A 26,808-nucleotide genomic window follows, 5' to 3' on the forward strand; every position below is an offset into this window, starting at 1 on the left:
AATGGTATAATAAGGATGCCAGGCAACTTCGGTTCAGTATACAGATACAAGAGATGGCAGCAATATCCTGATGTGAATATATTTGTTCAGGCATCTGAACTCCACATTATCCTGTTTTCAGCGTATCTGCATCAGAGATGCCTACTGAACCCTTCCAGTTTGGACTTTACAGGTAAATCTTTCACAAGAGCAACATGGATATTTTGCATTTTGTGAGTTACCAATATAATAAATCAATAAGAAACAAGAGTAGCTATTAAAAACTGTATTTTCCCCCCAACAGTTACATTTTTAGTCAAAAGATTAAACCACAGAAACACTTCACTTTTCTTAAAAAGATGTAACAGCTCAGAAATGCCATAGATACACATGGAGTATACATGTTAGCTTTGACAATGACAGGCCACTACAATCCAGCCCCCTCATTCCAGCCAGTGGCTGAAAACACATATCACCTTAAATTAACCCTTTAAGGGCTGCCCCCTTTGCACCAAAGTTAAAATCAAAGTGCCTCTTAGTTCAAATCACAAGAACCAATTGGGCTCATTGATGGTTTCATTTTAATACAGGGAAATCTTATCCAGCCTCAATAAACTGAGGTAAGAGATTAACTTTCACATTGAAACTTTACAAAGATGCAATTGAATCAAAAGGATCTTTTTCATAGATAGAATTACAGTTGTTCCCATTTACACAATGGTTATTTGTTCAAGATAAAGTCCCCACTTCTCTCTCCCACACATATTCCAATGGTTTCTCCTGTTTGTTCACTTTTGAGATTTTAATAACATCTGTATCATCATAATTGCATGTCATGAGAACAGTCAAGTAGTCACAGCCAGGATCCTGAGCTGTTACTCCAAATAATTAACAATCGCATGAAACAAACTAGGTACAGGTGAACGGATTTCTATTTAAATACGGTTTGAAATATCTTAAATCAGTGCAACCCACAACAGAGTCTAGAAGTATTGTAAAAATTCACTGCACATAATAGAGAATGAAGTGCTTGGTTTTAGGCAGCAGCACAAGGTACCTCAGGATTTTAATATTCACTGTGCAGATTCCTGAAGAGTGAGTGCATGGTTTTAAAATTTCACTGCAGATGAAGGCCCTACTTCTTCTCCCAGCTCTGTGAATCTGCGCATGTCACATGTACACTCATGTTTGGGCAGTTTAGTGCATTCCCACTGCCACCAATACAGCAATGGCCACAGAAAAATTGATTAATCCTGGAGACAGATGACTTCCATCTCATTGAATTGTTGCAGGTACTAGAGCCATACTGCACATAATACTGCAGGTGATAAGAAACTTTGTTTATTGTATTCCAGTGCAACATGGATATAAGATCATGGGTGGTAATGTTCCCCTATCTGAGAGCTAAATCCTGTGCAGCAATTAAAGGGTTAAAGTGGAGCTGTATGTACTATTTTACACAATTCATTCATATGCTATACACATTTGGCAATTTAATGTCACAGCCACAGATCTTATCTTTTTCCAATTCCTGCAAATCTACAGCTCCTCTGTAAGAAGCAAAGAGAAAAGCGACCCAAATGCCAAGTTTTTTCAGCAATTCATTGATACAGCCCATAGCTAAGCAGAGGGCTGCAGATCTCCACATTCCAGCTGCAACAGGTAGACTTATTAAAGTAAATATGTTTTTGACATGCTCCCAAGAGAGCCAGAGGCCATAGAGCAGATAAGTATGGAAAAACTGATTGCATGGGAGACCTTGGAGCTAATAGGAAATTAAAAACAGTTCTTAAGCCAATCAAAAAAAGCAAAGTGAGTGCGTGTGTTAGGTGTGTAATAAATATTGCAAAGAACATTTGTCTTTTTTCCCTCAGGTCAATAAGTGAAAAGTAAACCAATGCACCAAAAAATCAACTTTCTGCAATGAAAATGTTGATGTCAGCAAAATACCTGCAAGCAATCTAGAGAAAGCTTTAGCATTATCAGCCAATCACAATTCAATTCCAGTTCTATGCAGCCAACCAAACCCTGTTCAAATTCACAAATCTGACCTAAATAAGCACCGGAGCTTGAAAAGCTTCTTTAGAAGAAGGATGTCAAGAGACTTATTTTAAAATATAAAATAAAATCAGAACTAAAATAAAAGATTTCCATTGGTCAAGTTTAAAAAGTTGTCTTCCTTTAGCCAATTATAAACAGAGTCTGTCCCTTTGAACCAATTGTAAATGCATCGCTAGCTTCGTCCTTGATAACACAGCCCAGATGAGAAGCAACAGTGTATAGGAACAGATGGCTGTCAGATGTGTTCAGAGAGTTGGCAAAGGGAAGCAAAATTAAAAGGAAAAGGGCAAGGGCTGCCATGGAAAATTAGGGGTGGGCAAAGGAACTTCTTAATGCTCTGCCATCCTCTATCTTCAGGAATCTCCTTGCCCTCTCCAGCTCTGTGTTGCTCAGACACTCTTTAATTACTGCCTTCTGTCTTCCGTCTCTGATCTGGAAAATGCCATCACCACGTCCTCAGCACCTGTAAGTACATATAAAAAAAATGGGAGCTAAGAGTACTGCATTCAGAGAATAGGGGGTGGGTTGAATTTCAGTATTGTCAACCCCAAAAATTCAAAAGTCATGAGTCAGGATCCCAGAAGTCATGAGGATTTTAAAAATAATACATTTTAGGTTCCTATTTGCCTTCTGGTGTTGGAGGATTTAGGCTTCATGTTTTCAAGCTTTTCTCTGCAATCGCAAGGATTAGAATTTTTGTTCATTTTTTTTTTAAAATGGCTGCTGATATTCTCCAGTTTTCACATACCTCCAGGAGCGGGAGCTTTAAAAAAACCCACCAAATATTGAGAGAGTTGAAAACACTGAAATTTGCAAATTCTTTGCTGGTCTCATCATCCTTCAGATCCCTGCACTGCAAAAGGGCCTGGCTGAACTATCTTGGAGCATGAGAATGGGGCTGTTCAATAAAAAGATGTTTGGGACTTGCTGCCCTATGTGTCATTTTCTCCTTTAACGGGATATTTTGGTTACTCTTTGCAGCCTGCCTTCATTATTCCTAACAGGAATTTCCTTCACACTAGGATTACACTGTTTTGTTAGTCCTGTTGAGAGGCTTTTCATTGTCCATGGTTATAATGCGAGCATGTATGGCACCTTCCATTCAAGGGAATCAAAGTGGTTTCTAAACATTAATTCGGCCTCAACACATGTAAGGAAGGTAAATATTATTCTCATTTTAAAGATGAAGAAACTGAAGCACAGAGATTCAATAGCTTGCTTAGGGTCTCATGTGCCAAAACCTCCCAAATGTGGCATGGAACGGAGCAGAACCCAGATCTATTGTTTTCCAGCCCTCCGTCACCCACTGCATCCATGTAAACCACTCCTTGTTTATTCCAAAGATGGAAAGTCCCAGACACCATCCTGATGTTCTCTCAAATTTATTTCTGAAGGCTGCTTTTCTCTCACTTCTCTCTGGCTGGCTGGAGATATTTTTAATGCTGGCCAGCTGAGCAAATTCAGTATTTGCTACATGGTGCAGTTGATAAGTGCAGTTATAGTTGTCAATATCTTATGTCCTTTCACTGAGAAGTTGTTTATATTAACAGATAACAGTGGGGGATATGTATCATATATGCGCGTCCACTGGCTCACAATGAGTCCAAGTGTTGCCAAACAGAGATAATCCAAAACTCAAGACACATTGGATTCTCACCTGGTAAGATGTATAATTGAGGAACATAAAAATGGTCATACTGGGTCAGACCAATGGTCTATCTAGCCCAGTATCCTGTCTTCCAGCAGTGACAGGTGACAGTTGCTTCAGAGGGAATGAACAGAATACATCAATTATCGAGTGATCCATCCCCTGTTGTCAAGTCCCAGTTTATGGCAGTCAGAGGTTTAGGGACACACAGACCATGGGGTTGCATCCCTGACCATCTTGGCTAACAGCCATTGATGGACCTATCCTCCATGAACTTACCTATTTCTTTTTTTGAACCCAGTTATACTTTTGGCCTTCACAACATCCCCTGGCAACGCGTTCCAGAGGTTGACTATACATTGTATGAAGAAGTGCTTCATTGTGTTTGTTTTAAACCTGCTGCCATTTAATTTCATTGGGTGACCCTTTGTTCTTGTGTTCCATGAAGGGATAAATAATACGTCCTTATTCACTTTCTCCACATCATTCATGATTTTACAGACTTTTATCATATCCTCCCTTAGTCTTCTCTTTTCTAAGCTGAACAGTCTCAGTTTTAATCTCTCCTCTTACAGAAGCTGTTCCATACCCCTAATCATTTTTGTTGCATTTTTTTCAGTTCTAATATATCTTTTTTTGAGATGCAGTGACCAGAACTGAATGCAGCATTCAAGGTGTGGGCATACCATGCATTTATATACTGGCTTTATGAATTTTTCTGCCTTATCTATCTCTTTCGTCATGGTTCTTAACATCCTGTTAGCTTTTTTGAGTGCTACTGCACACTGAGCAGATGTTTTCAGAAAACTATCCACGCTGCCGCCAAGATCTCTTTCTAGAGTGGTAACAGCTAATTTAGACCCCATCATTTTACATGTATAATTGGGGTAATGTTTTCCAATGTGCATTACTTTGCATTATCAACGTTGAATTTCATCTGCCATTTTGTTGCCCAGTTTTGTGAGATTCCTTTATAACTCTTTCAAGTCAACTTTCGATGTAACTACCTTGAGTAATTTTGTGTCATCTGCAAACTTTGCTACGTTATTAGGAACGTAAGTTGTGAGCCATGTTTAGCTTTCCTCTTCATTTTGTAGAGTTAGATAGCACTGGACATCACTGATATGTGAGCATCCCTAAGTATATTAAGAGACAAACATTTTTGTTACACCCCTAACAGTAGTTCAGAACACTCTTTTTGAAACTGAAGGCCTCTATTAACCCACAAAACAGACTTGCCATGCTGTACAAGGTTCTCACACTGCGGTTCCAAAGTGCTTCAACCAAGACCTGAAGGAACCACCTGAAAGGTTCAGTCTCCATGACTTATTCAATCCTTGGCCTTTTGGCTGAGGCTGTCAGTTGTGGATGATCACCTAACTCATGCCTAACATGAGGGGAGAACTGAACTGAGACCTACCTAGCTCATTTCACATAAGCCATGAATAGCCTCATTCACTCAGCACTGACTTGGGTAGGATTTGAACGTGTGATTTATAGGCAAAAGAATCTTTAGTTAACTATAACCCACATGAGTTATCCAGTCCCATGAAAAACATTCCATTCTAAATTATTTTCATTCTTCAAATGACATTTCCTCTTGGGCTATCCACAAACCAATCTGCTCTCTGGACTCCTAAATATTCAGAGACGAGCACAAGGTGACATGTAAAAGTTAAATGTCTTCAGAATGTTGGGGAAATGAGAGCATGTGGACTGGTCGTAAGGCAGTGCTATAAATAAATCCCTTTAGTCTAGATAAGGCCATAAAAAAAGCGATCTAGGGGTTAACTGTGCAAGATTTTTAATCTGTTTCAGAACTTCCAGCCCCCAGAGACTCAAATAAAAGCAAATGCTGTTCATCTATGGATCCCATAGCTCCAACTATAAAAATCACAAACTTCTTTAAAAAAAAAAAAAAAAAAAAAAAAAAAAACCACACTCTAACAGCCACAACCCACACAATTTCTGATATCTGACCAACCATTAAACTGATCCTTGCCATTTAAGTGGAACCGATTACACGCACAGCATTTTTTTCCTTCATGAACTAATTAGGTCTGCATGAGCTAATTATTTCCTTTATTTAGATTTCCTTTGAAGCCTCTAACTAAAGGACTAGACTGCAGAGGAGGAAGCTTTGAGTGCAACCTTCTCATTGATTGTTCTCACTCCCCTCCCTAACTTAAATAAGACTCAGAGAGGCAGCTCTTCGGTGTTCTTACTAGAGATGAATGTGAACCAAAATGCTGTATCAGAACACCACAAACTAAGAATATAAGAACGGCCATATTGGGTCAGACCAAAGATCCATCTGGCCCAGCATCCTGTCTTCCAACAATGGCCAATGCCAGGTGTCCCAGAGGGAATGAACAGAACAGATAATCATCAAGTGATCCATCCCCTGTCGCCCATTCCCAGTTTCTGGCAAACAGAGGCTAGGGACACCATCCCTGCCCAATAGCCATTGATGGACCTATCCTCCATGAATTTATCTAGTTCTTTTTTGAACCCTGTTATAGTTCCAAAACCTCCTCTAATGACACCTCAATCTGGAACAGTTCTTCAGATTTGTCACCTAAAAAGAATGGCTCAGTTTTGGGAATCTCCCTCACATCCTCAACTGTGAAGACCGATGCAAAGAATTCACTTAGTTTTTCTGCAATGACCTTATCGTCCCTGAGTGCTCCTTTAGTATCTCAATTGTCCAGCGGCCCCACTGGTTGTTTAGCAGGCTTCCTGCTATTACTTTTTGAGTCTTTGGCTAGCTGTTCAAATTCTTTTTGGCCTTCCTAATTATATTTTTACACTTAATTTGCCACAGTTTATGCTCCTTTCTATTTTCCACACTAGGATTTAACTTCCACTTTCTAAAGGATGCCTTTTTGCCTCTCACTGCTTCTTTTACTTTGTTGTTTAGCCACGGTGGCTCTTTTTGGGTTCTTTTAATGTGTTTTTTAATTTGGGGCATACATTTAAGTTAGGGTTACCATATGTCCGGATTTTCCCGGACATGTCCGGCTTTTTGGGCCTCAAATCCCTGTCCGGGGGGAAATCCCAAAAAGCCGAACATGTCCGGGAAAATCCGGCGGCGCTGGGTGCTGGGCCGGGGGCCGGGCCGGGCGCCAGGGGTGCTGGGCCAGGGGTGCGCTGGGCCGTGCCTCCTCCCCCCACCAGCTTACCTACTGCCTGCTTCAGGCTTCCCGCGAATCAAATGTTCGCGGGAAGCAGGGGAGGGGGCGGAGACTTTGGGGAAGGGGTGGAGTTGGGGCGTGGGCGGGGCTGGGGCCCCATGGAGTGTCCTCTTTTTGGACACTCAAAATATGGTAACCCTATTTAAGTTGAGCCTCTATTATGGTGTCTTAAAAAAGTTTCCATGCAGCTTGCAGGGATTTTGCTTTTGGTGCTGTACCTTTTAATTTCTGTTTAACTAATCTCCTCATTTTTGTGTAGTTCCCCTTTGTGAAATTAAATGTTAGGGAAGTTTGGATTAGAGGTGCATGGGCGGACTCCATACATAACACAACCCAAGACCAGAATCTTATAATAGAATCCTAGAAATGTAGGGCTGGAAGGGCCTTCAAGCGACCATTTAGTTTATGCCCCTGTGGTGAGGCAGGACCAAGTATACCTAGACCATCCCTGACAGGTGTTTATCTAACCTGTTCTTAAAAACCTCCAATGACAGGGATTCCACAGCCTCCCTTGGAACCTTATTCCAGGACTTAACTATCCTTATAGCTAGAAAGTTTTTCCTAATATCCAACCCAAATCTCCCTTGTTGCAGATTAAGCCCTTTATTTCTTTTCCTACCACCAGCAGACAGAGAACAACTGATCACGGTCCTCTTTAAAATAGTCCTTATGTATTTGTAGACTGTTATTCAGGATCCCACTCAGTCTTTTTTACTCAAAACTAAACATGACCAGTTTTTTTAACCACTCTCATAGGTCAGGTTTTCTAAACATTTTATCATTGCTCTCCTCTGGACTCTCTCCACTTTCAGAAAGACGTGGACAAATTATAGTGCTCAAAACAGGACATAATACTCCAGCTGAGGCCCCACCAGTGCTGAGCCGAGTGAATCAATTACCTCCTGTGTCTTACGTACAACACTCCTGTTAACACAGCCCAGAATATTAGCCTTTTTCTCAACTGCACCACACTGCTGGCTCATATTCGTGATCCACTATGACCCCCAGATCCTTTTCAACAGTACTACCACCTAGTCAGTTATTCCCCACTTTGTAGTTGTAGTACAACTTCATAAGTGTAGTACTTAAGAACATAAGAATGTTTGCACTTTGCACTTATCTGTACTGAAATTTCATCTTGTTGATTTCAGACCGATTCTCTAATTTGTCACGGTCCTTTTGGATTCTAATCCTGTCTTCCAAAGTGCTTGCAACCCCCCCCCTCTCCCGTCTTAGTGTCATCTACAAATTTTATAAGCATACTCTCCATTCCATTATCCAAATCATTAATGAAAATAGCTAATAGTACTGGACCCCGGATAGAGCCCTATGGGACCCCACTACCATACACCCTCCCAGTTTAACAGTGAACCACTGATACCTACTCTGACTATAGTTTTTCAACCAGTTGTGGACCCATTTCATCTAGACCACATTTCCCTAGTTTGCTTATGAGGATGTAATAGGGGAGTGTAGAGCCTTGTTAAAATCAAGCTACATCACATCTACTGCTTCCCCCCATTCACTAGGCCAGAAAACTTGCCAAATAAGGAAATTAGGTTGGTTTGGCATGATTTGTTCTTGACAAATCCATGTTGACTACTACTTATAATGCTATTATCCTCTAGGTGCTTACAAACTGATTGTTTAATAATTGTTCCAGTATCTCTCCAGGTATCAGACTGAATGGTCTATAATTTCCCAGGTCCTTTTTGTTCCCCTGTTTAAAGATAGGTACTGGAACAAATTATTAAACAATCAATTCGTAAGCACCTAGAAGATTTTAATAAGGCACTTAGGAAGGAAAAAAAAATCAAATGCACAAATACAAAATAGGCTATAACTGGCTAGGCAGTATATACATAGCAACTGCATATGAGCAAAACAAGCAAGGCAAGATTAAAAAAAAACCAACACCATCTCAATTGTCTTGAGCCAATCAATGGCCTCTGAATCGGTGTTCAGCTTGAGAAGACCTCTGGGGAGCCCAACATGAAAAATGCAACCATCCAGTACGTCTGCAACATCCTCCACAGCAGCACAGGGTTGTCCTAAATGTACCAAGCATGGTTGATCTTGGCACAACTAACCACGCTACTTCTGAACCTGCTAAGCGGGCTCAAAGGTGGTGTGGAGTCCCAAAACAAGGTAGCTGTTCATCCAGCCTGATGGTGATGTAAGAGTGCCTGGTAATGGCAGAGGCTCACTCCCATTGTGTCTGCCACAGTGAGGGAGTGATGTTATCAGCTGGATGGAAAGCGTGGAGGTAGGATTTCTGTTAGGCAGTTTGTGGTGAGGTAGATCCCCTACTTCCTTGAACAGTGGCATTTGCTGTATCTTGGTAATCAGTTTGTTGGCTGCATTCTGACCACTGGTTATTAGGTGGAGGAAGACTGGCTAGGACTGGTAACCATGCAAGTTTTGTTGGCTTCAATGTTGCCTGTAATTCTCATAGTATGATTAATCTGTGTGTCTACTAGTCTAGTGTGGGCAAGGGTTAACCAAACTGAGGCACAATATGAGTAGCAGAGAGTGAGCCCCAAACTATGAAGTGTTTATGCATTAATTTAAGAGTAGGTTAGATAAATGTCTATCAGGGATGGTCTAGACAGTATTTAGTACTGCCATGAGGGTAGGGGACTGGACTCGATGACCTCTCAAGGTCCCGTCCAGTCCTAGAATCTATGAATAATTCCCAAGGTGGACCCTACCCATTTATTTGGGGGAGAGTTTCTGCTCTTGATTTTCTCAGTTATTTTAATGAGATGGTATTTATAACCAGCAAACTGAGTCTATTGGATCCCAGTTACTGTGGATCTAAACAAGGACAAGGAAATGCTAAAAGTGTTGGCCCCTCCCTCAAGGCTAGTCAGTAGTACTGCTGAAAAGGATCTAGGGGTTATAGTGGATCACAAAGTGAATGAAGCCAACAATGTCATGGAGTTGTGAAAAAGGCTAATTTACGGCTGGGGTGTATTAATAGGAGTGTCATATATACAAGAACAGGTAATTGTCTCACTCTACTCGGCCCTTGTAAGGCTTCAGCTGGAATACTATCTTTCAGAAAGATGTGGACAAATTGGAAAGAGGCTAGAGACCAAACAAAAGTGAAAAAAGGTGTAGAAAACCTGACCTATGACGACAGGTTAAAAAAAAAACACTGGTCATGCTTAGTCGTGAGAAAAGAAGACTGAGCAGGGACCTGACAACAGTCTTCAAATACGTTAAGGGCTGTTATAAAGACAACGGGGATCAGTTGTTCTCCATGTTCACCAGTGGTAGGACAAGAATAGATCATCTACAGCAAGGGGGAGTTAGGTTAGATATTAAGAAAAACTTAAATTATCCTTATAGTTAGAATCACTGGAAAAGGTTTCCAAGGGAGGCTGTGGAATCCCCATTAATTGGAGGTTTTTAAGAACAGGTTAGCCGATCAAGGATGCTCTACATATACCTGATCCTGCCTCACCCCAGGGAGCTGGGCCAGATGACCTCTCAAGCTCCCTTCCAGCCCTATATTTCTATGATTTTGTCCCTTTATGCTTGTGCTAGTCTTTTGTACTCAGCTGTAGCAAATTGTCCATGTTTCCACTGTTTGTAGGGTTCTTTTGATTTTCAGGTCATTAAAGAACTGCTGATCCAGTCATAGCCTCTTACTTGCTTCCCATCATCAGGATAATTTAATATTCTTTAATATTGTTTATCCTGAACTTTGAGAAGGTGCAGGTGTGGATCTCAAGTTTGTAGCTTGGGCAATTTTAGAGGTTGATCCCTACCAACCGATGTAAACGATGACTACTGTGCTTTGTAAATTAACTCTCAGCCAAAATTTTACTTTCCAATAAGCTGGTTTAATTCAACCTTTATTCTGGTCTCAGAAGGCAGCAATGCTACCACTCCCCAAAAACCAACCAAAAAGTTGCTCTGTTGCTTCCAAATGTATTTGAGGTTAGGAAAATAACTTCTGAAGGATTTACACAGAGAAGCAAAGCAACAGAAGATGCAAGTGGCACTGACAAACAGCAGCTGAGGTTGTGAAATGAAAATACAGCCATACATTCAGGCTGCATTTATACTAGAGAAACTACAGTATTTGACATAGGGTACTGAATAAGACAGTTCTTCTAGCCCCTTTTCAAAACCGGTCATTCAGCTGATATGGACCAGCTCCAAGTTCAGTACGCATTGTAGCAAAACATACTTGACACCACATAAAATTAGGTGTCTCATATTGCTGTGAGTCTATCCACAACAGCTCAGGGATGTTGAACTGGCAACAGAAGTTGTATATTTCAGCTTCTGTACCATGGCATTTATTTTTGTTTTTAATAGCTGCGTTATACTGAACAGGGTCCCCCTCTCTCACCCTTGAGATACCTCAGCTCGGCTTGGCTGGTAAAGAAACTCTTACATCTCAGTTGAAGCTGAATCAGCTGGTCTCTGCGCTAACCGTGTTTAATGAATAGACAATGGAGAACAAGAGAGGCTAATTGTTTTGAGACAAAATTCTGTACAGCGAGCTGGAAAAGGGTAAGGAAAGGCAGGATGATAACCAAGTTTATTAAGACTTCTTTAAAATACAGTTTGTATTGTACCAGTTTTATTGGAGGCTTGCACAGTACATTTTATCCTCATTTTATAATTGGGGAAACTGAGGTACAAATGGAATTACCCAAGACCACACAGAGTCAGTAGCACAGCCTGGTACCAAACCTAGGAGTCCAGACTCCCATGTTCATGCTTAAACCTCTAGACCACAATTCCTCCTGCTAATGTAATTCAAAGAACAAAAGCACTACTTATGATATTTATGTTCAATAATTCTTATACTCTAGGGCAATTTGTTTTAAGTTGTATATCCAAGAAGGGAATTAAAACCAGGGGCTAAGGAGTCATTCTGGTTTGCTTGTGTTTTCTTTTTTAAAAATAAAGAGGTGCATCTTTTAACTATTACCCTCCATATCAAATAGGTATTGACTAGTAAGGATTCTAATAAGCATAATATGAGAAATTTAAATGCAGAGAGCTCCTGATAGTTGGTGCAACATTGAAACGGTTAAACAGAACGGGCAGGACATTGCTTGATCTTGGCATCCCATGTCTTGGTATTTGCCCCAACCTTCCTATTCCCTCAATATACATCCCCCTTTAAACTAAAGGTGCCTTTGCTATGTAGTTCCAGAGCAAGCAAGGTCTCCTAGCAACAGTAATATCACAGATGATATCACACCCAGCACAGCAGACAAGCTAGTTTGGCTAACAGTTATTGTTTTCTTTATTTCTTCTCTTTTCAAAATTTAAAAAATTCTTGTGGTGGGTTTTATGGAAGTAGAGAGACTTATTTCAAGCTAATCCACCAGCTCCTTAAATCCCTCAGCTGATTTATTTCTACAACCCAACAGTCCTAGCTTTCTATGCTGTTCCCTTGCACTGCTCACTGTGGCCAGCATAGAGCAGTATGCAAAGCACGACAGGAGCAATAAATATCTCTAACCACACAGCAGATGCTGGGAATTTTGCAGTTCACATTGGCTCTCTCAGTCAAATCAGCTCTCTGAATAGCATGTTCACAGCTTGCTAGCTCCTGTTCTAAACAGCTGCAGTAAAAATAAATATTCAAGACAGTTTTGGGAAATACACATCATGGTTTCAGCAGCCCCACCCAATGAATTGTGCGGGTCTCTCTTGGGCTAGGAGCTCCTCTTTACCCTGCCATTTACTTGAACCTCCTACTGGGAAACAGACTGGGGCACAGGAAATGCCCATGTATTCCAATGATGAGGTGAACAAACAAAAACAAAAACAAAAATCTAACATTAAGAAAGTCATAAGGTAAGTTCTATTTTGAGAAAAAAAATGTATAACCATGCTGAAGATTCTCAATTGCTATTAATTTCACTAGAGCTTCATTTCTTGTGGCCTGACCTGAAGAGGCAGTATGTCTAGTGACAACAGCAGGAGCCTTTAAATAAAAAAAATCTGGGTTCCATTAACTTAGCTTTTGGCCAAGTCACTGAACTTCTGTTTCCCTAACTGTAAAATAAACAAAATAACCACCTTTGTAAAATTCTTTGAGATCCTTGGATGAAACACAGTAAGTACACACAGGTTTTATTATTACATTAACCATCAAGAGTATGGCTGCCTTTTTGATATTCTTTAATACATTCTATATAACTTGACTGATTTGCTCTTTGTAATTAGATGTAGGAGCATCTTTTGTATTATATTGCAGTTTCCCCGTTCTAGCTGCAACTGAACCAGTTGCATGTGGCTCATTGAGCACTTTCAATATCTATCCCTTTTTTCCTACAAAGTTAAACGTAAGCTTGAAAATGTTTTCATGTACCTAATATAATTTGGGATCTCTCCAATCTAGCTGTTTCCTACAGTGCTAGAAATCTATAATAATTGTAAATACCAGTCCCTTACCCATGTAATTCTAACTTGTTTGATTTGTTTACCCATTTTCCCTTTAAAATGAGGTTTAAAAATTATTTTATGGCGACTAAATCTTATCCTATTATTTTAAGTTATATTTTTGTAAAGTGCTGTTTGTGCTCATGAAAAAAAAAAATCACATTTGTGTAAGTTACCAATTGTAATATTCTTTGGTTATACATTTGTAAAAGGCACTTTACAAAATGAAACTGTCCCCATTTTCAACACCTAGGAAAGTGAAGCAGAGAGAATAAATGACTATCAAAGTCACACAGGAAGCCTGTTGCAGAGCTGGAATGAGGAGCTATGGGGTGGGTTTTTTTGTTTTTTGGGGGGGAGGGGGGAGAGAAGAAGGGAAGCATGAGAAGAGGCAGCCTTTGAGGTCCTTCCATGGATCTCATCTTGTCATGAGGTGTTTTTCCAGCTCACCATTCTGGTATGGTAGTGCATATGCGGTCTCTATTGCTCTCACCCTTCCAGTACAGTTTTTGATAAAGTTAATCAACACTGAATTTTTTACACAAACTTTAACAGCTTTACTTCCTCCTCCCATTCCTTTTTGATTCAGGGGGTGATGTGTTCATATGTGGTAGTTACATCCAAACCACTGTTTGCAACAGTCTCAAGCGACTGCATTTAAACATAACAATAATCCATCAAAAAACAGGTAACACCCCGCAGGGCAGCCAGGTGGATGGGTGAGTAAGCAGACGGCACCACATGTCACCCAGAAACATAATATACAGCACAAAGAAATTTGCAGACATGTAATACTGATTCACAGATAGCAGGCCCGGAGAGCGAAAACAAAACAGAACATTCCTATCCTGCAACAGAAGCAAGCCTCTGCTGTATTCCAATACTTCCAACTATAAAGTCTAATAAATTGTGTAGCTAAGGCAGGAGGAGATACATTATTACAGAGAGCCACTGTTTGTCCAAACAGCACTAGCCATGAATAATTTATCTGACAGGCTGTGAAATCTGAAGCTGTATGTCCATGTTCGGCCATGAGCACACAACTATCCAGGGCTTAAATTCTCAGAGTATTTCCTGGAGCCCCCCATACCCCACCCCCATTAGGGGCTCCAGGCTTCAGCTGCAGGGGCGGGGATCTCAGGGCTTCAGCCCCGAAGGGAACAGGGGGTGCTGGGGCTTGGGGCTTCAGCCACGCGGGGTGTGCCGGGGCTACTGCAGGTTTGAAAATATTTACCGGCGCTCCGCTCTGGACGTCTCCGGCTGAATTTAAACCCCGTAACTATCCCATCTTACTTTGAAACTGATTGTTTCTCACAATGGGTTCAGGTTTCTAGACAGCCTCAGGCCTAGTCAATTCCAACACACAATTGTGCCCTCTGGCTGCTGTACTTCATATGCTGGTTTGACATTCATAAAGAGCTTTATAGTTTATTGCCTTCAATAATGATTCAAATGGACTCAGAGGACTCTCCAAAGCCTAGGTTTCCATTCCAAAAACTGCTGTATGGCCTTAACCTCTCTGCCTCAGTTTCTTAATCTGTAATATGGGAAGAACTCATGGGGGGGGGCAGGTTGAGGCTTAATGAGTATTTCTAAGCACTTTGAGATCCATGTTTTAAAGTAACTATAAATGGCAAAATACTGTTCAATCCCACAAAGTTCTCATTTCAGTTTCATTCAACTCTGTCTAGGTATTCTGCCACTGGGTTTAATGGAGTTTATGGCGGAATACGGGCCTGAGGCCCTGCATGTCAAAACAGGGAAACAAGGCGAATGAGGTAATATCTTTTACTGGACTAACTTCTGTTGTGGAAAGAGACAAGCTTTTGAGCTTACAGAACTCTTCTAGTCCAGACCTGAAGAAGAGCTCTGTGTAACTATAAGCTCAAAAGCTTGTCTCTTTCCACAACAAAAGTTGGTCCAATAACAGGTATTGCCTCACTCAACTTGCCTCTCTAATATTCTGGGACCAACACAGCTACAACACCGCAAACAATAGTAAAAGCATGGTAAGGCACCGAGGTGCAGGGGGCAGACCTTGTTCATCAGCAAGACCTTATCAGAGACCCGACAGAACCAGACTCAAATTATGCTCAGAAGCAAACACAAGATACCCATACTGGAGGAAGCCTATTAAAAGGTGGTGATCTCCTCAGAATCAGCCCACAGTTGTGGAGCTAGTGGGAGAGAGAGGTAACAACAATGAAAGAAGGAAAAAACATGTAAAACTGCATCTCTATGCATGTTTTCTAAATCATTTAGGTTTGTCCTTAGACTGAGTCTGGTAGTTAATCTAGGAATGAAGAGTTCTGACTTCTAGGTCCCAGTTGTGTCAGACAGCTGTGGTCCCCTATGGAAATTCACTTCAACCCCCTATGCCCTGTTTACCCCTCTGAAACAGAGACCTACTTCCTGGGGGAGGTGTGTGTGCGCCAAGCACTTTGAGTTTCTTGGATAGAAGGCAGTATTGAAGTGTCAAGTACTAGATCTGTTTCCTCAACATATGCTCACAGCCTTCACATGTTCACAGTGGAGATGAGCAGCAGATGCTGCACTTCGCAGAGATATGCATCTCACCCTCACAGAGGCAGAATTGGTGGTGTCACTCAGAAGGAGCAAGGGCAAGAGACAACTCCTGAACCCTGTGACTCTGGGCATAGTTCCAGACTGTGAGAAGGGGCTCCCCATCAAGATGGAGGGGGGGAGGCAGGAAGAGGAGAGGGGAACAAGCTATACTAACTATACTATAAAAATAACTCTGCTAACATAAAAACTATTTACAATATCTATTTACAGGCTAGAAGGAAGAAGCTGCAGAAATCTGGATACAGAGGATTCCAAGTCAGGCCTTGCAGTGGTAAAAAGGAACTGGAGAGGTATCGGCCTGCACCACCTCTTACGCCCTCTGTCTGGAGCATGAGGAGAGCAACTGCACTTGTGTGGGCCAAAGGACACTACATGTTAATAATCTCCAGACTCTAATGGCACACATGCATATCCATGTGTGAAGTACACATCGGGACCAGCACTTGAAGAAGAACGCATCCTTCCTAAACAGGGACAGCTAGTGTATATGCAATAGAACTGGAGTGGACCCTGTCATGAGATCTTTCACCCTTCACAACCTGCTTATGGAGCATTAGACTGTATGAAGATACTACAGCAGAAAGTTTGGGCACACTTGCCCAGGGAAAGTTCATACCATACCTGCATTCTTAGAAGGGACAGCAGTGTTTGTTGAAGTCCACTCCAATGATCCCAGCTATCCAGAACTAAATAAAACCCACAACACAACAAGTTTGCTAAGCAGCCTGTGTTCACATACCATGACAAATATCTCTAGAGAATAGAGCAAGGGCTTCCATCTGGTATGAGGACAACAAGGCTTAGAGGTCTTAGTGAACAGACCCTCAGCCCCAAACTAACTTGGCTCTCACAATGGACGTTTTCTTTGACGTGAAAAAACCCCAGCACAGAGTTTTCAAAGTTAAGATGGACCTTTGCCAAAAGCCTGTGATCCAGACAATAGGGTCCTGAACCATATTTACATTAAGCACATCCTTCATTAGGCATTTACACTTCCAGTAATTAAGGTATATCAAACAATGAAAAGGTACATACTCAGACTTGACCTTCCAGTTCCTGCTCATGCAACCCCTCTCTTCAAGACCCTCCAGAGTCCTTGGGCACTCGTTCCTGCCTTCAAATACAAACTCATATTATGAATCTGTATTTGAGGGTAGGAATATAAGCTCCAGAGCCCTGTTCCATGTCCCACCCTCCCACTCCCAAAACCACCCCCATCAAACAAGACTGGACATTCAGAACCTTTATCAACAAAAGTTTTTCAGGGCCGAGGTAGGTGTATGCACCCCCATTACTTTATTTTTAAAATGTTTTCTTATACACATTGGTTGATAGCCCTAATATTTAAACACTACCCCTAAATAGCATATATTCTACGTTAAGATGCACTAGTGATAAGTCTCCCCCTTATTAACTTTCCAAATAGATTGCTGCAATAGCGTTAAAATCCCAGTTTCAAAATTGAACCCAAAGAAAGATACCCTGCTGGCTGGCAGGATTTGTTGCAATTGCAGATACATGCCTATTACAGCAGCCTCTGCTTTCCCAGCCACATCAGTAAAGAGACAGGAGCTTGTCATTTTCACTCAGACTGCTGACACATAAGAATAGAAGTGGCAGGGAGAGAGGATGGATGGAACCAGAATGGCAAAATATCCTGTCCACATATGTTGTTGGGTACCATCTCCAGCATCTTGCACAGTTTGCAGGTTCTCACTCAGTGATGGTACTTGGATTTAACACCATTGCAGCACTTAATTTGGAAGATTACTAGCTGGTGGGAAGACAGAGTAATTTCTTAAAGAAACAAAATCTAATGTAGGTGGCAAAGGAGGAGGAGGAAATTTGGCACCTTGTGGGCCAGTCATCTGTGACAGCATCTTTTCCCAGCACTCTGGAACCTCAGCTTGTTCAGCTGAATATGGAAACATCTCTGTTTTGATTATATGAATTTATTCATGCAGTCTTGCCATTTGGCCCTTTAAAAGGCAGGCAAAACATGCCCTAAAACACAAATAAAATTACTTGAAGGTCAAGCAACTAGTGAATGGAGTCGAACTGTAGGGAAGGCTGCAGGCAGCCACTGAGCTCAGCACTCTCCAGCAAGTGCATCTGCTACTCAGTGGGAATCAGTTTCAAAGAAGTGATAGCAAAAAGACTGACAAAGAACATTGTTAAGTGGACTGTCCTTCAGCACAGGAAACTCCACCTTAGCAAGGTTTACCTGAGTTGTTCATCTTTGCTGTGTGACTCATAAGTGATGCATGGTAAATTGTTCTAGTGAGACACAAGCTGTGTCTACATTAGAAAGTAAGCTCTACTAGAGAGTCCACTCAATATGACACTCCTCCGGCCCTATAAATCACGAATATGATTAGGCTGCTGTCACAGACCCCTTCAGCATGAGTCAGTCATACTTTCTGTATCATGTGTTGTGTAATGTGGTTCAGCCCTGTCAATAACAGAAGCCAAAACACTGTCCAGACATTCAGTTGAGTCAGAAATACGAAGCTTGCATTTTAAAAAGTGATACAAAAGTGTATTTAACACTTTACAACATCTAATGAGCTATTTCAAGTATCTTTTCAGTAACAAATCTATCCCCTTTGCCCTGAATGCTTTGCAACCACAAGGAAACTAAGCCACCTAAGGAGCTTTTAGGGATTAAAGGGTTAAATATCTCAAGCAGCTTACTTGAAGGATGCAGAACTGGAAAAAGAAGTCTCTCTCCTTGGCTCAAACCCTTTACACATCCTCTTCTCCTGTCTCCGCCACCTACTCTCAAAGACCTTTCAATGTTTAGCGCTTTCCCTAAATCCCAGGTCTGGCACCCTAATACGCAACTTTATAGAAGGAATAGACTCAGACAAGCTATGTGTGTACAGAAAGAGAAAAGCACTCAGTTGAAGAGATGCTCTAGCCAACAACTCCATCCCTCCTCAGCAACTACCCCAAATCTCATGGCAATAATCTCTTCTCCTCAATTTACACTGTGGGTTTATTTTTAATACTCTAACACCCAGATAGTGTGTCTAACGCAGCCAGTGTGTGTTTGCAGCTCAGCTCTGTCCTCCCCAAGGGACCTGCTTTCTTTAAGAAGAGCATGGCATTCCTGTTGCTATAGGAACAGTGGTGTAGTCCCCAAGGCCTTAGAAGTGAAATCCAGGTACTGTACTTACTAGCTATACAGCTTCTGTTTTCCAGTTCAACCACACAGCAGTAGCCAAGCACAATTTAAAAACAAAATTTGCTAAGAAAAGGGAAATATTGTATTTTTTACAAGGATATGTTTAGCTGAACACTTCACTGCAAGATACATTTGAAGAGTGATGGAGATTTGGTGGAAAGCCATCAATTCACAAATTCAAACACAAGACGCTTACAGTCTGAATTGCTTTAGTATTTGCTGCAGTGGGGGGAGAGGGACTAGTGTGGAATAGATCAAAATAGGTAACTGAGAAGAGGGAGACCAACATCCCCCCTAAGCACGTATTTATGGATGGAAATTACTTAGTTCCTTAGATCTTTCAGGACTTCTGAGCCCATGAAGAAAAACCTTGAGACTTAGTTACAAAATGTTTTGGAGTGGTGAAAGAGGAATAATGTACACTTATAAAAACTCTACACTAATGGCGCCAACATTATATGGTTACAACACTGTTACAGCTGCATTTAGTACCGTAACTGTAGAATACTGCTGTCTTTTTCTCATTAATGTAAATGGTGAGGGGTGGGGAGGGGGAGACATGAAGCTCAAAAAAGTTTAGTCTCTTTCACCTAGTCAGGGAGTAGAGAACTCTGGTGCTTTCATACAGTCATACTTGTTTTTCCTGATAAGAGACATCTCATCCCATAGTTCCATCCCTTCCACTAATACTTCACCTCTCTCTAGCACATTTCAAAAATACTTCACAGACATTAGTTATACCTCACAACACACCTGTGAAATAAGGAAGAATTATCATATTTTACAGATAGGCAGACTGAGACAGAGTGATTTTAAGGAACTTGCCCAAGGGTCAGAGCAGTCAGTGGTAGAGCTGAGGCTAGAACCCAGATGCGTGTGGACTCTCAGTCCTGTACTCTAACCAGTAATAGTCACTGGTCCATGTTAAGGAAGCAGCACCTGGAGAGATGTGCTGTAATTACAGTCAAGATTTTGAGGAGGAGTTTGCAGGAAGTAGCCTCCTCTATGACCCTTGTCTTGTAGGGGACTGTCTCAGAGCTTGCTCCCTCACCCTAGATTCTCTTTGCAAGTGGTCCCACACTTTTATGTCAATTCACCCATGGTGTCCTTTATTTACACCTTATGCAGCTTCATATCCCATCACCAAGCTTTAACATACCCCCTAGTCACAAGATGAGAGGGTGGGGAGAGAGGTCTCACGTCTGAGATCCTGGGCTTCTTTGCCCTTCCTTCCAGCCTCCGCCTCTCCCTGTCTCCCTTTTAACCGTCCCCAGCTGACAAGCCAAATCCCTTTGTTAACTGGTTAAATCATCCGGTTCTAATCAATTATCTCCCAATTTTGGCCATGTGGGGGTGCTTGTCAAAGTGCACAGAGTGGTGAGCTAGCCCTAGACTACTCTCACTCCAGCACAAGGACTGAAATGAGGAACTCTAATCTGATTGCTAGAATTCATCACACCCATAGCTACCTTTATAAAAACTGTTTGCTATAGCCAGGCACATTTTATTTGTTCATAGCATTCATTACAGTAAAATTATGAATAATCAAGTCAGTATTATCAGTTGCATGCTATTTGGTTTGACATTTGCTAGAGTAACAAGGGTGGTATATCACAGATCATTGGAACAAGTTCATTGCCTGACTTGCATAGAGAAATACAACACAGAATCAAACTAAACTTGAGGCTTGCACAATTTCCTGTCAAGAAAGCAAAATTCACCCTTATAGCACATCCCCTCAGAGGCATCTCAGGGGAGCAGCAATCACAAATGTAAAATGAGGTACATGACTAAGCCTAGAACAGGAGTTTGTAAGTTTTATAAATTGATAGTTTTTGGAAAGCAGAGTGAGCGATATAAGAGCACTAGATTTTGATCTGTTTTTCCCCCTTGGAATATAAGAGCAAACGGAAGAAAAAATTCTGAGTCTATTCCTTTGGGGCTAGCTTTTAAATACATATATTATGGGAATTTTAAGGTGTTTCTTGATTACAGTTAGAGATTATTAGTGTCTATTTCTGACAGATCCTGTAATCCCCTAAAGCCTTTTGCCGACTATCAAGGTTGTAATTTAAACTTCAGTTTTTATTAATGGTGGCTCATTGAAGGTTTATGACTGGAACAATTTTGTATTCAGCAGGGCTTACTCCCTCTGAAGCACCGTCTTGCTGCTACAAGTAAACATCACACAAAACTAGATACCCTGGTTGTAGCGTGATTCTCAGCAGACACAAAAATAGCCTCGCTCAAATGGGCTGACAGGTCCTTATTAAGAAAGCTACCAAGGAACACAACAAAAGGAAGACCTCAGTGGTCTTGTCTCAGGTGAACGTATGGCAACCAAGCTAGCTGTCCTAGGAGAGCATTTCACAGGTACAGACTGCTCCAAACACAGACTAACACAAACTGCAATATGACTGAGACTGTATGACCTACTTACAGGATTGTGGACATCTCCTCTGCAGTCTTTATCTAGTGCAGCTACAGGAAGCCCTAATTAAGTACCTCTTCCATCTAGAAACCTTTGTTTACAATGAACTGGAAATAAAGAATTTCCAAAACTGTATATGAAAAAGTTGTTTCACAGCTGATACAGACTCCCAACTCACTGCTGTGTCAAGATCCATACATTTTAAGACCAGAAGGGACCATTGTGATAATCCATCACAACTCTTGGTAAACTGTTCCAATGATTAATTACCCTCACTGTTAAAAATCTGCAACTTCTCGTGCTTTATCTATTAGAACACTGATCCATAAGTATTCAAGATCATTTGTTTTCAGGTTGTCAGTGATTCAAAAATAGGTAGACACTTTTGACAGAATGCCTCTTCCATTCCCCTTTTTGCCCACTGGATCCTGCCTAAAGAGTTCAGAACCAGTGACAAACATTTCAATCATGCAAATCTTCCTACCAGGTTACAGTAATATCAATTAAATCAAATTTATGCTCAATGAGAAATTCCAATTCCTTTTGTTTATTACCCAGGCTCCTAGCATTGGTTTATAGGCAATTAAAGAATTTCTTCTTTTCATGTCCCTTGGTGCCTTAATTTTGTTCTTGACATCTTGATTTTGTGCTAAATGAGTGCTCATTTGTTCTTTTCATCCATCCCTTTTGTTTTAATGCCTTCCTGATTAGTTTAGCCAGCCTGTCGCCCCAGCAAACCGGTTCCCCCTTCTACTGAGATGAAGGGCATCCAAACTGTACAGCCCTCTGTCCCCATAGGACAACTAATGTTCCACAAAACTAACACCCTCTACCTTTACACCATTTACACAGCCAAAGGTTCACTTCCAGAATCTTCTGTCTTCACTCGTGGAATAGGAAGGATTTCTAAGAAGATCACTTGGACTTTCCACTCCTTCAGCATACTTCTGAGTTTTCTGAAGTAATCTAATTTACAAGTATCAGAGGGGTAGCCGTGTTAGTCTGGATTTGTAAAAAGCAACAGAGAGTCCTGTGGCACCTTTAAGACTAACAGATGTATTGGAGCATAAGCTTTCGTGGGTGAATGCCCACTTCGTCGGATGCATGCATGCATGCATCCGACGAAGTGGGCATTCACCCACGAAAGCTGGTGCCACAGGACTCTCTGTTGCTAATTTACAAGGTATCACCTGAAGCCAGTTCTTCCCATTCTTCTTAGCACAGATCCCGCACAAGGTTCTTCTGTCTTCCTTGGATGGGGAGAGCTCTCCTCTTGGGCATGCTTGATAGTCTTGCATCCTGGACTGAGCAGCCATCCTCAAGCAGTGGCTGGACCCCTTTCATAAAGGGTTTGGCCATAAAGTGTTCTCTCTCTCTCACCACATTACATTTCTGGATCCTTATAATTCCATTTGTTGGAAAGAGATTTTCTTGCTCTGCAGAGTGAATTCCATTGCATAATCTCTACTTGCTGTAAAAAATACTCACCTGACAGGGGAAAATTTAAGGCTCCAGGATTGCAGTTGGGTGAGAAAATAGGTGCCTCCACTTTCATTGGCATTAGAATTGCATGGGAAGTTGATCTAAATCTTTTATTGGTATCTCAGGCCTGGTCTACACTACGACTTTAATTCGGATTTAGCTGCGTTAATCCGAATTAATCCTTAACCCGTCCACACAACGGAGCCAGTTACTTCGAATTAAAGGGCACTTAAAATCGATTTCTGTACTCCACCCCGACGAGCGGAGTAGCACCAAAATCGATTTTGTTAATTCGAATTAGGGGTAGTGTGGCCGCACACCACCGAATTAATGTGGTTAAAAACCGAATTAATGTGCTTAGTGTGGCCGCGCACAATCAAATGTATACAATCTGTTTCCCAAATTCGAATTATCTAAATTCGAATTAATCTCGTAGTGTAGATGTACCCATAGTTACAAGTCTAAGGACGAACAAAATTAAGCCTTAGAATCCCATATTTATTTTCCCTGAATGTCTAATGCTGTGTGTGCTTAGTTTACAAGCTCAAGCAAGGTGGTTTTAACTGCCAGCTTAATATGTATCATGATCTTTTCTTTCTGCTTGATATCCCCATCACTAAGATCTGGAAGAAAACAGACTTCAGTTGGCAATTTGTGGAGTATGAGGTGATGGAACAGAATGCAGTTAACTTACGTATCTGTATTGGTTCTGCATGCAGTGCTGGCAGCAAAGTACACATGGGGTTGATATCAATGCCCCTTCCAATTAAACAAGTCTTGACCACATCACACCAGAACCATGCTTGTTACAACAATGGTTGACCACAGTCCTCTTAGCACGTCTTGATTTGAGAGGACAAAGTGTTTTAAGATCGTCACATGAAAGGCAGAATACAAGTACAGTTTTAACAGTTTATTCCATTTTGATTACTGGATTATACTGTACACAAATTAGATATTAGGACAGGTATTAAATTCTTGTCTTTTTTTTTTAAATAAAGTATCATTTGGGATTTAAGAACTTCTAATCTCAATATCCTCTGTTGACCTCGGGAGAATTACTTACCTCTCTGTCTCCACTGCATGACAGCTAAAATGGGGATCCTTTCTGCCCTGCTTCACAAGCATGAATTGATTTAGTTAATGTCTGTACAACATTTGAAGTCATATCTCCAAGGGAAATAGGCAGAAGGGAGGAAGAACCAGGAGTTTGTCTCAAACCTCTAAGAACAACATGCCTGTTGGCAAGTTCAGCTCTCACAAATTCCAACTATGGTACATAATTCTACAGCATGCTTAGGTTAGAGATGCAAATAGTTTTGTATAACACTAAAGGTCTGCTTCTCTGGTTCTATTGCATCATCTAGAATGCTAAGACTCCTGTTGCCTTTAACACGTTGCTCCATATGCTGGGGAGAAGTTGGGCCATGAATTCCAACCCCTTCTGGTTTGTCTGCTGGGAGAAGGAGATGGTACAGATGGTATAGGACAATTCAGGTTGAGAGGTACCTTTCTTCTGTCCTATTGCTGGAAGAAGAAATCAGGACTTCCACTTGGCTGCCAAATCTTTTTAGGTGGGCCCAAAAATGTACATACTTTTTCCTAAATAAAAACTTTTTGCTTGTGCTTTGCAAAGGCTGAAAAAACACATGACAAGGAAGATCCCATGAAAGAGAAGAGAAGGAGGAGAACTGAAGAAAGAAATTCCTTTAAGAAGTTTTGAAGAATAAATTACAATTTAAAGTACCTCACTGTGTGTCTAGAATAGAAGTTTTCAGCAAGAGATACTGCCATCTAGTGGAGAGGGAGCTTCCCTCAAGATGTTAGATTTTACGTAAGCCATGAGTGTCATTGGGATTTATATCAATTTATTTTTGAAGCCATAGTGAACTCTTCCTTTTTCCAGCAACACTAAACATGACAACATGAGATAAATATGTCTGATGTGACTTCTGGCAAATCCATCACAACTGACATGTACCCTTAAAATAATACCACAGAAGAAACAAAGGCCAACGTTGTGGTAACATACTTAAGTGCGATAGTTTAACTGGAGAAATTAATTCTGGGATGGTCGAAGTCTAGACCAATAAATTTTACAACACTCATGCCAATATGATAGATTAGAGCTCCCTCTTCGTTCCTCAAAGCAAATGAGAGTCGGTTAGGACGCCTGACTTACTTAACTCCTATTCTCCGTACTACTCACTTTTACTTAACCTCATCATGTTCAAATTTGCCACCTCACTCTCTGGCTAGTGAGCCATTCTCTCTCCCTTTATATTGTTTTCTCCTCTCAAAAGGTGGATTTCTCTGGCTGTGGTCAGGTTTCCAAAAGTTGAAGGGGAAAACTGGTCAGGCGGATTTGGTCTTTAAAGATAGAACTAGCTCTCATTTGATCACAGTGATTACCAGTGGGGAGGAATTTACTTCCAGGAGAGAAGGGCTATGGCCAGAGATTCCTGGGACTCAGCAGGAAGCATAAAGGAGGTTAGCTGCAAAGAAGTCAGTAGTTATCTGTTCCAACATGGGACAGAGGCTTAATGCAATGAAGTAATTGCTGGTCTTTTTTGTTTTGTTTTGTTAAAGAATGAACATGGAGATTTAAAACTGAAGAGCAAGTTTATGCAGGTTGTGTTTGGAATTGTTTTCTAAGTGACTTAACTATATTAAATGTCTGTTTGATTCTATATTAAAATCTGGGCTTTCTGGTAACAGGGCTCGTCAACAACTTCCCCATCAAACCCAGATCTCATAATATGAACTTAGTTGAGCCAGTGCAGAACCCTTCAAAAGGAGTGCTGGAGAATGAGGCAGTGAGATACAGAACAGATTTATGGTCTGGGTTTAGACAACTACACCAGTGCCAGACAATTTCCCTCCCACCAAAACTCTGATAAAGATTCAAGAGACCAAGAGCCAGCCCCATACCCAGTGAGTAAACAAAAAAATAAGGCAACCTGACCATCCAAATAAGATTACACACAGTGCATGACCAAATGAAAACACCACAAGGAATAGTTTAGCATATATCAAAATAAATATGGAAGTTTTACTTCAACGTGTCCCTCTCCATCATCATCATGTTTCACAGTTCTTCATGGAAACAGGGAAATAGTTTAATGTAATCTAGAAACTTATTGAATCGTAATGTGCAATATACATTAAAACAGCTCTAACATGAAGCATGGGGACCATTTCACCTGTCTGGGCCGTCAAAACTAATAGCCATATTCGTCTATTGCATAAGAGATACTGTGCAATAGGGTATCCTAGCTCTTTTAAGAAGGTTTTACCACACAGAACTACAGAAATACAATATGGAACCCAATCAGATAAGAAGATTTCTCATACTGCTCAGCATTCAACCTCATTCTGCTGGCTCTGAGTTACCTGAAGAGTCTTATAATGGACTCCTGTATTGACAAACATTTTACTCCGCTCACATATTCAGGTAAATGAGAAGGACAGAGTGGATGCTAAACGACTCCAATTTATTCTGTGTGAGCCCTCACTTCAGTGTGATCAAACATCTGCTTGCAGGTACATTAATTAAAACATCACAAGCGATAGGAATGCATTGTGTGGGTTAGAAATCTATTTCTATTTTTCCATTTTATTTTCACCTATACAACAGCCAAACAGTTTGGAGAACAGAGAAAACTACTGAATCCCACGTTCCTCTAACTACAAAATTACATAAAAGCACTGTTCCATTTAAGAATAAACCTCAACATTAAATTATTCATCTTCCCAGTACCCCCTTCTAAAGCATTTCCTATACCCGTTTTTATATTTATATGCACTACTGTAATCTAAG

At 41.0% G+C, this 26,808-nt stretch overlaps 1 protein-coding gene across 2 annotated transcripts in view; it reads right to left on the reverse strand.

Annotated features, from left to right (window-relative positions):
- Window positions 1-250: 250 nt before the first annotated feature.
- The window catches only part of CTNNBIP1 (catenin beta interacting protein 1), a 55,002-nt gene continuing 28,444 nt past the window's right edge, over window positions 251-26,808 (reverse strand). For both annotated transcript variants that reach the window (XM_024210611.3, XM_024210613.2), the window contains exon 5: window positions 251-2,503. In XM_024210611.3, the coding sequence (XP_024066379.1) occupies window positions 2,445-2,503 (59 nt within the window). In that variant the 3' untranslated portion in view covers window positions 251-2,444. The remainder of the gene's footprint in view (window positions 2,504-26,808) is intronic.

This window comes from Terrapene carolina, unplaced genomic scaffold, assembly GCF_002925995.2.
Source record: "Terrapene carolina triunguis isolate 2854851 unplaced genomic scaffold, T_m_triunguis-2.0 Scaffold714, whole genome shotgun sequence".
In the NCBI taxonomy this organism is placed as follows: domain Eukaryota; kingdom Metazoa; phylum Chordata; order Testudines; family Emydidae; genus Terrapene; species Terrapene triunguis.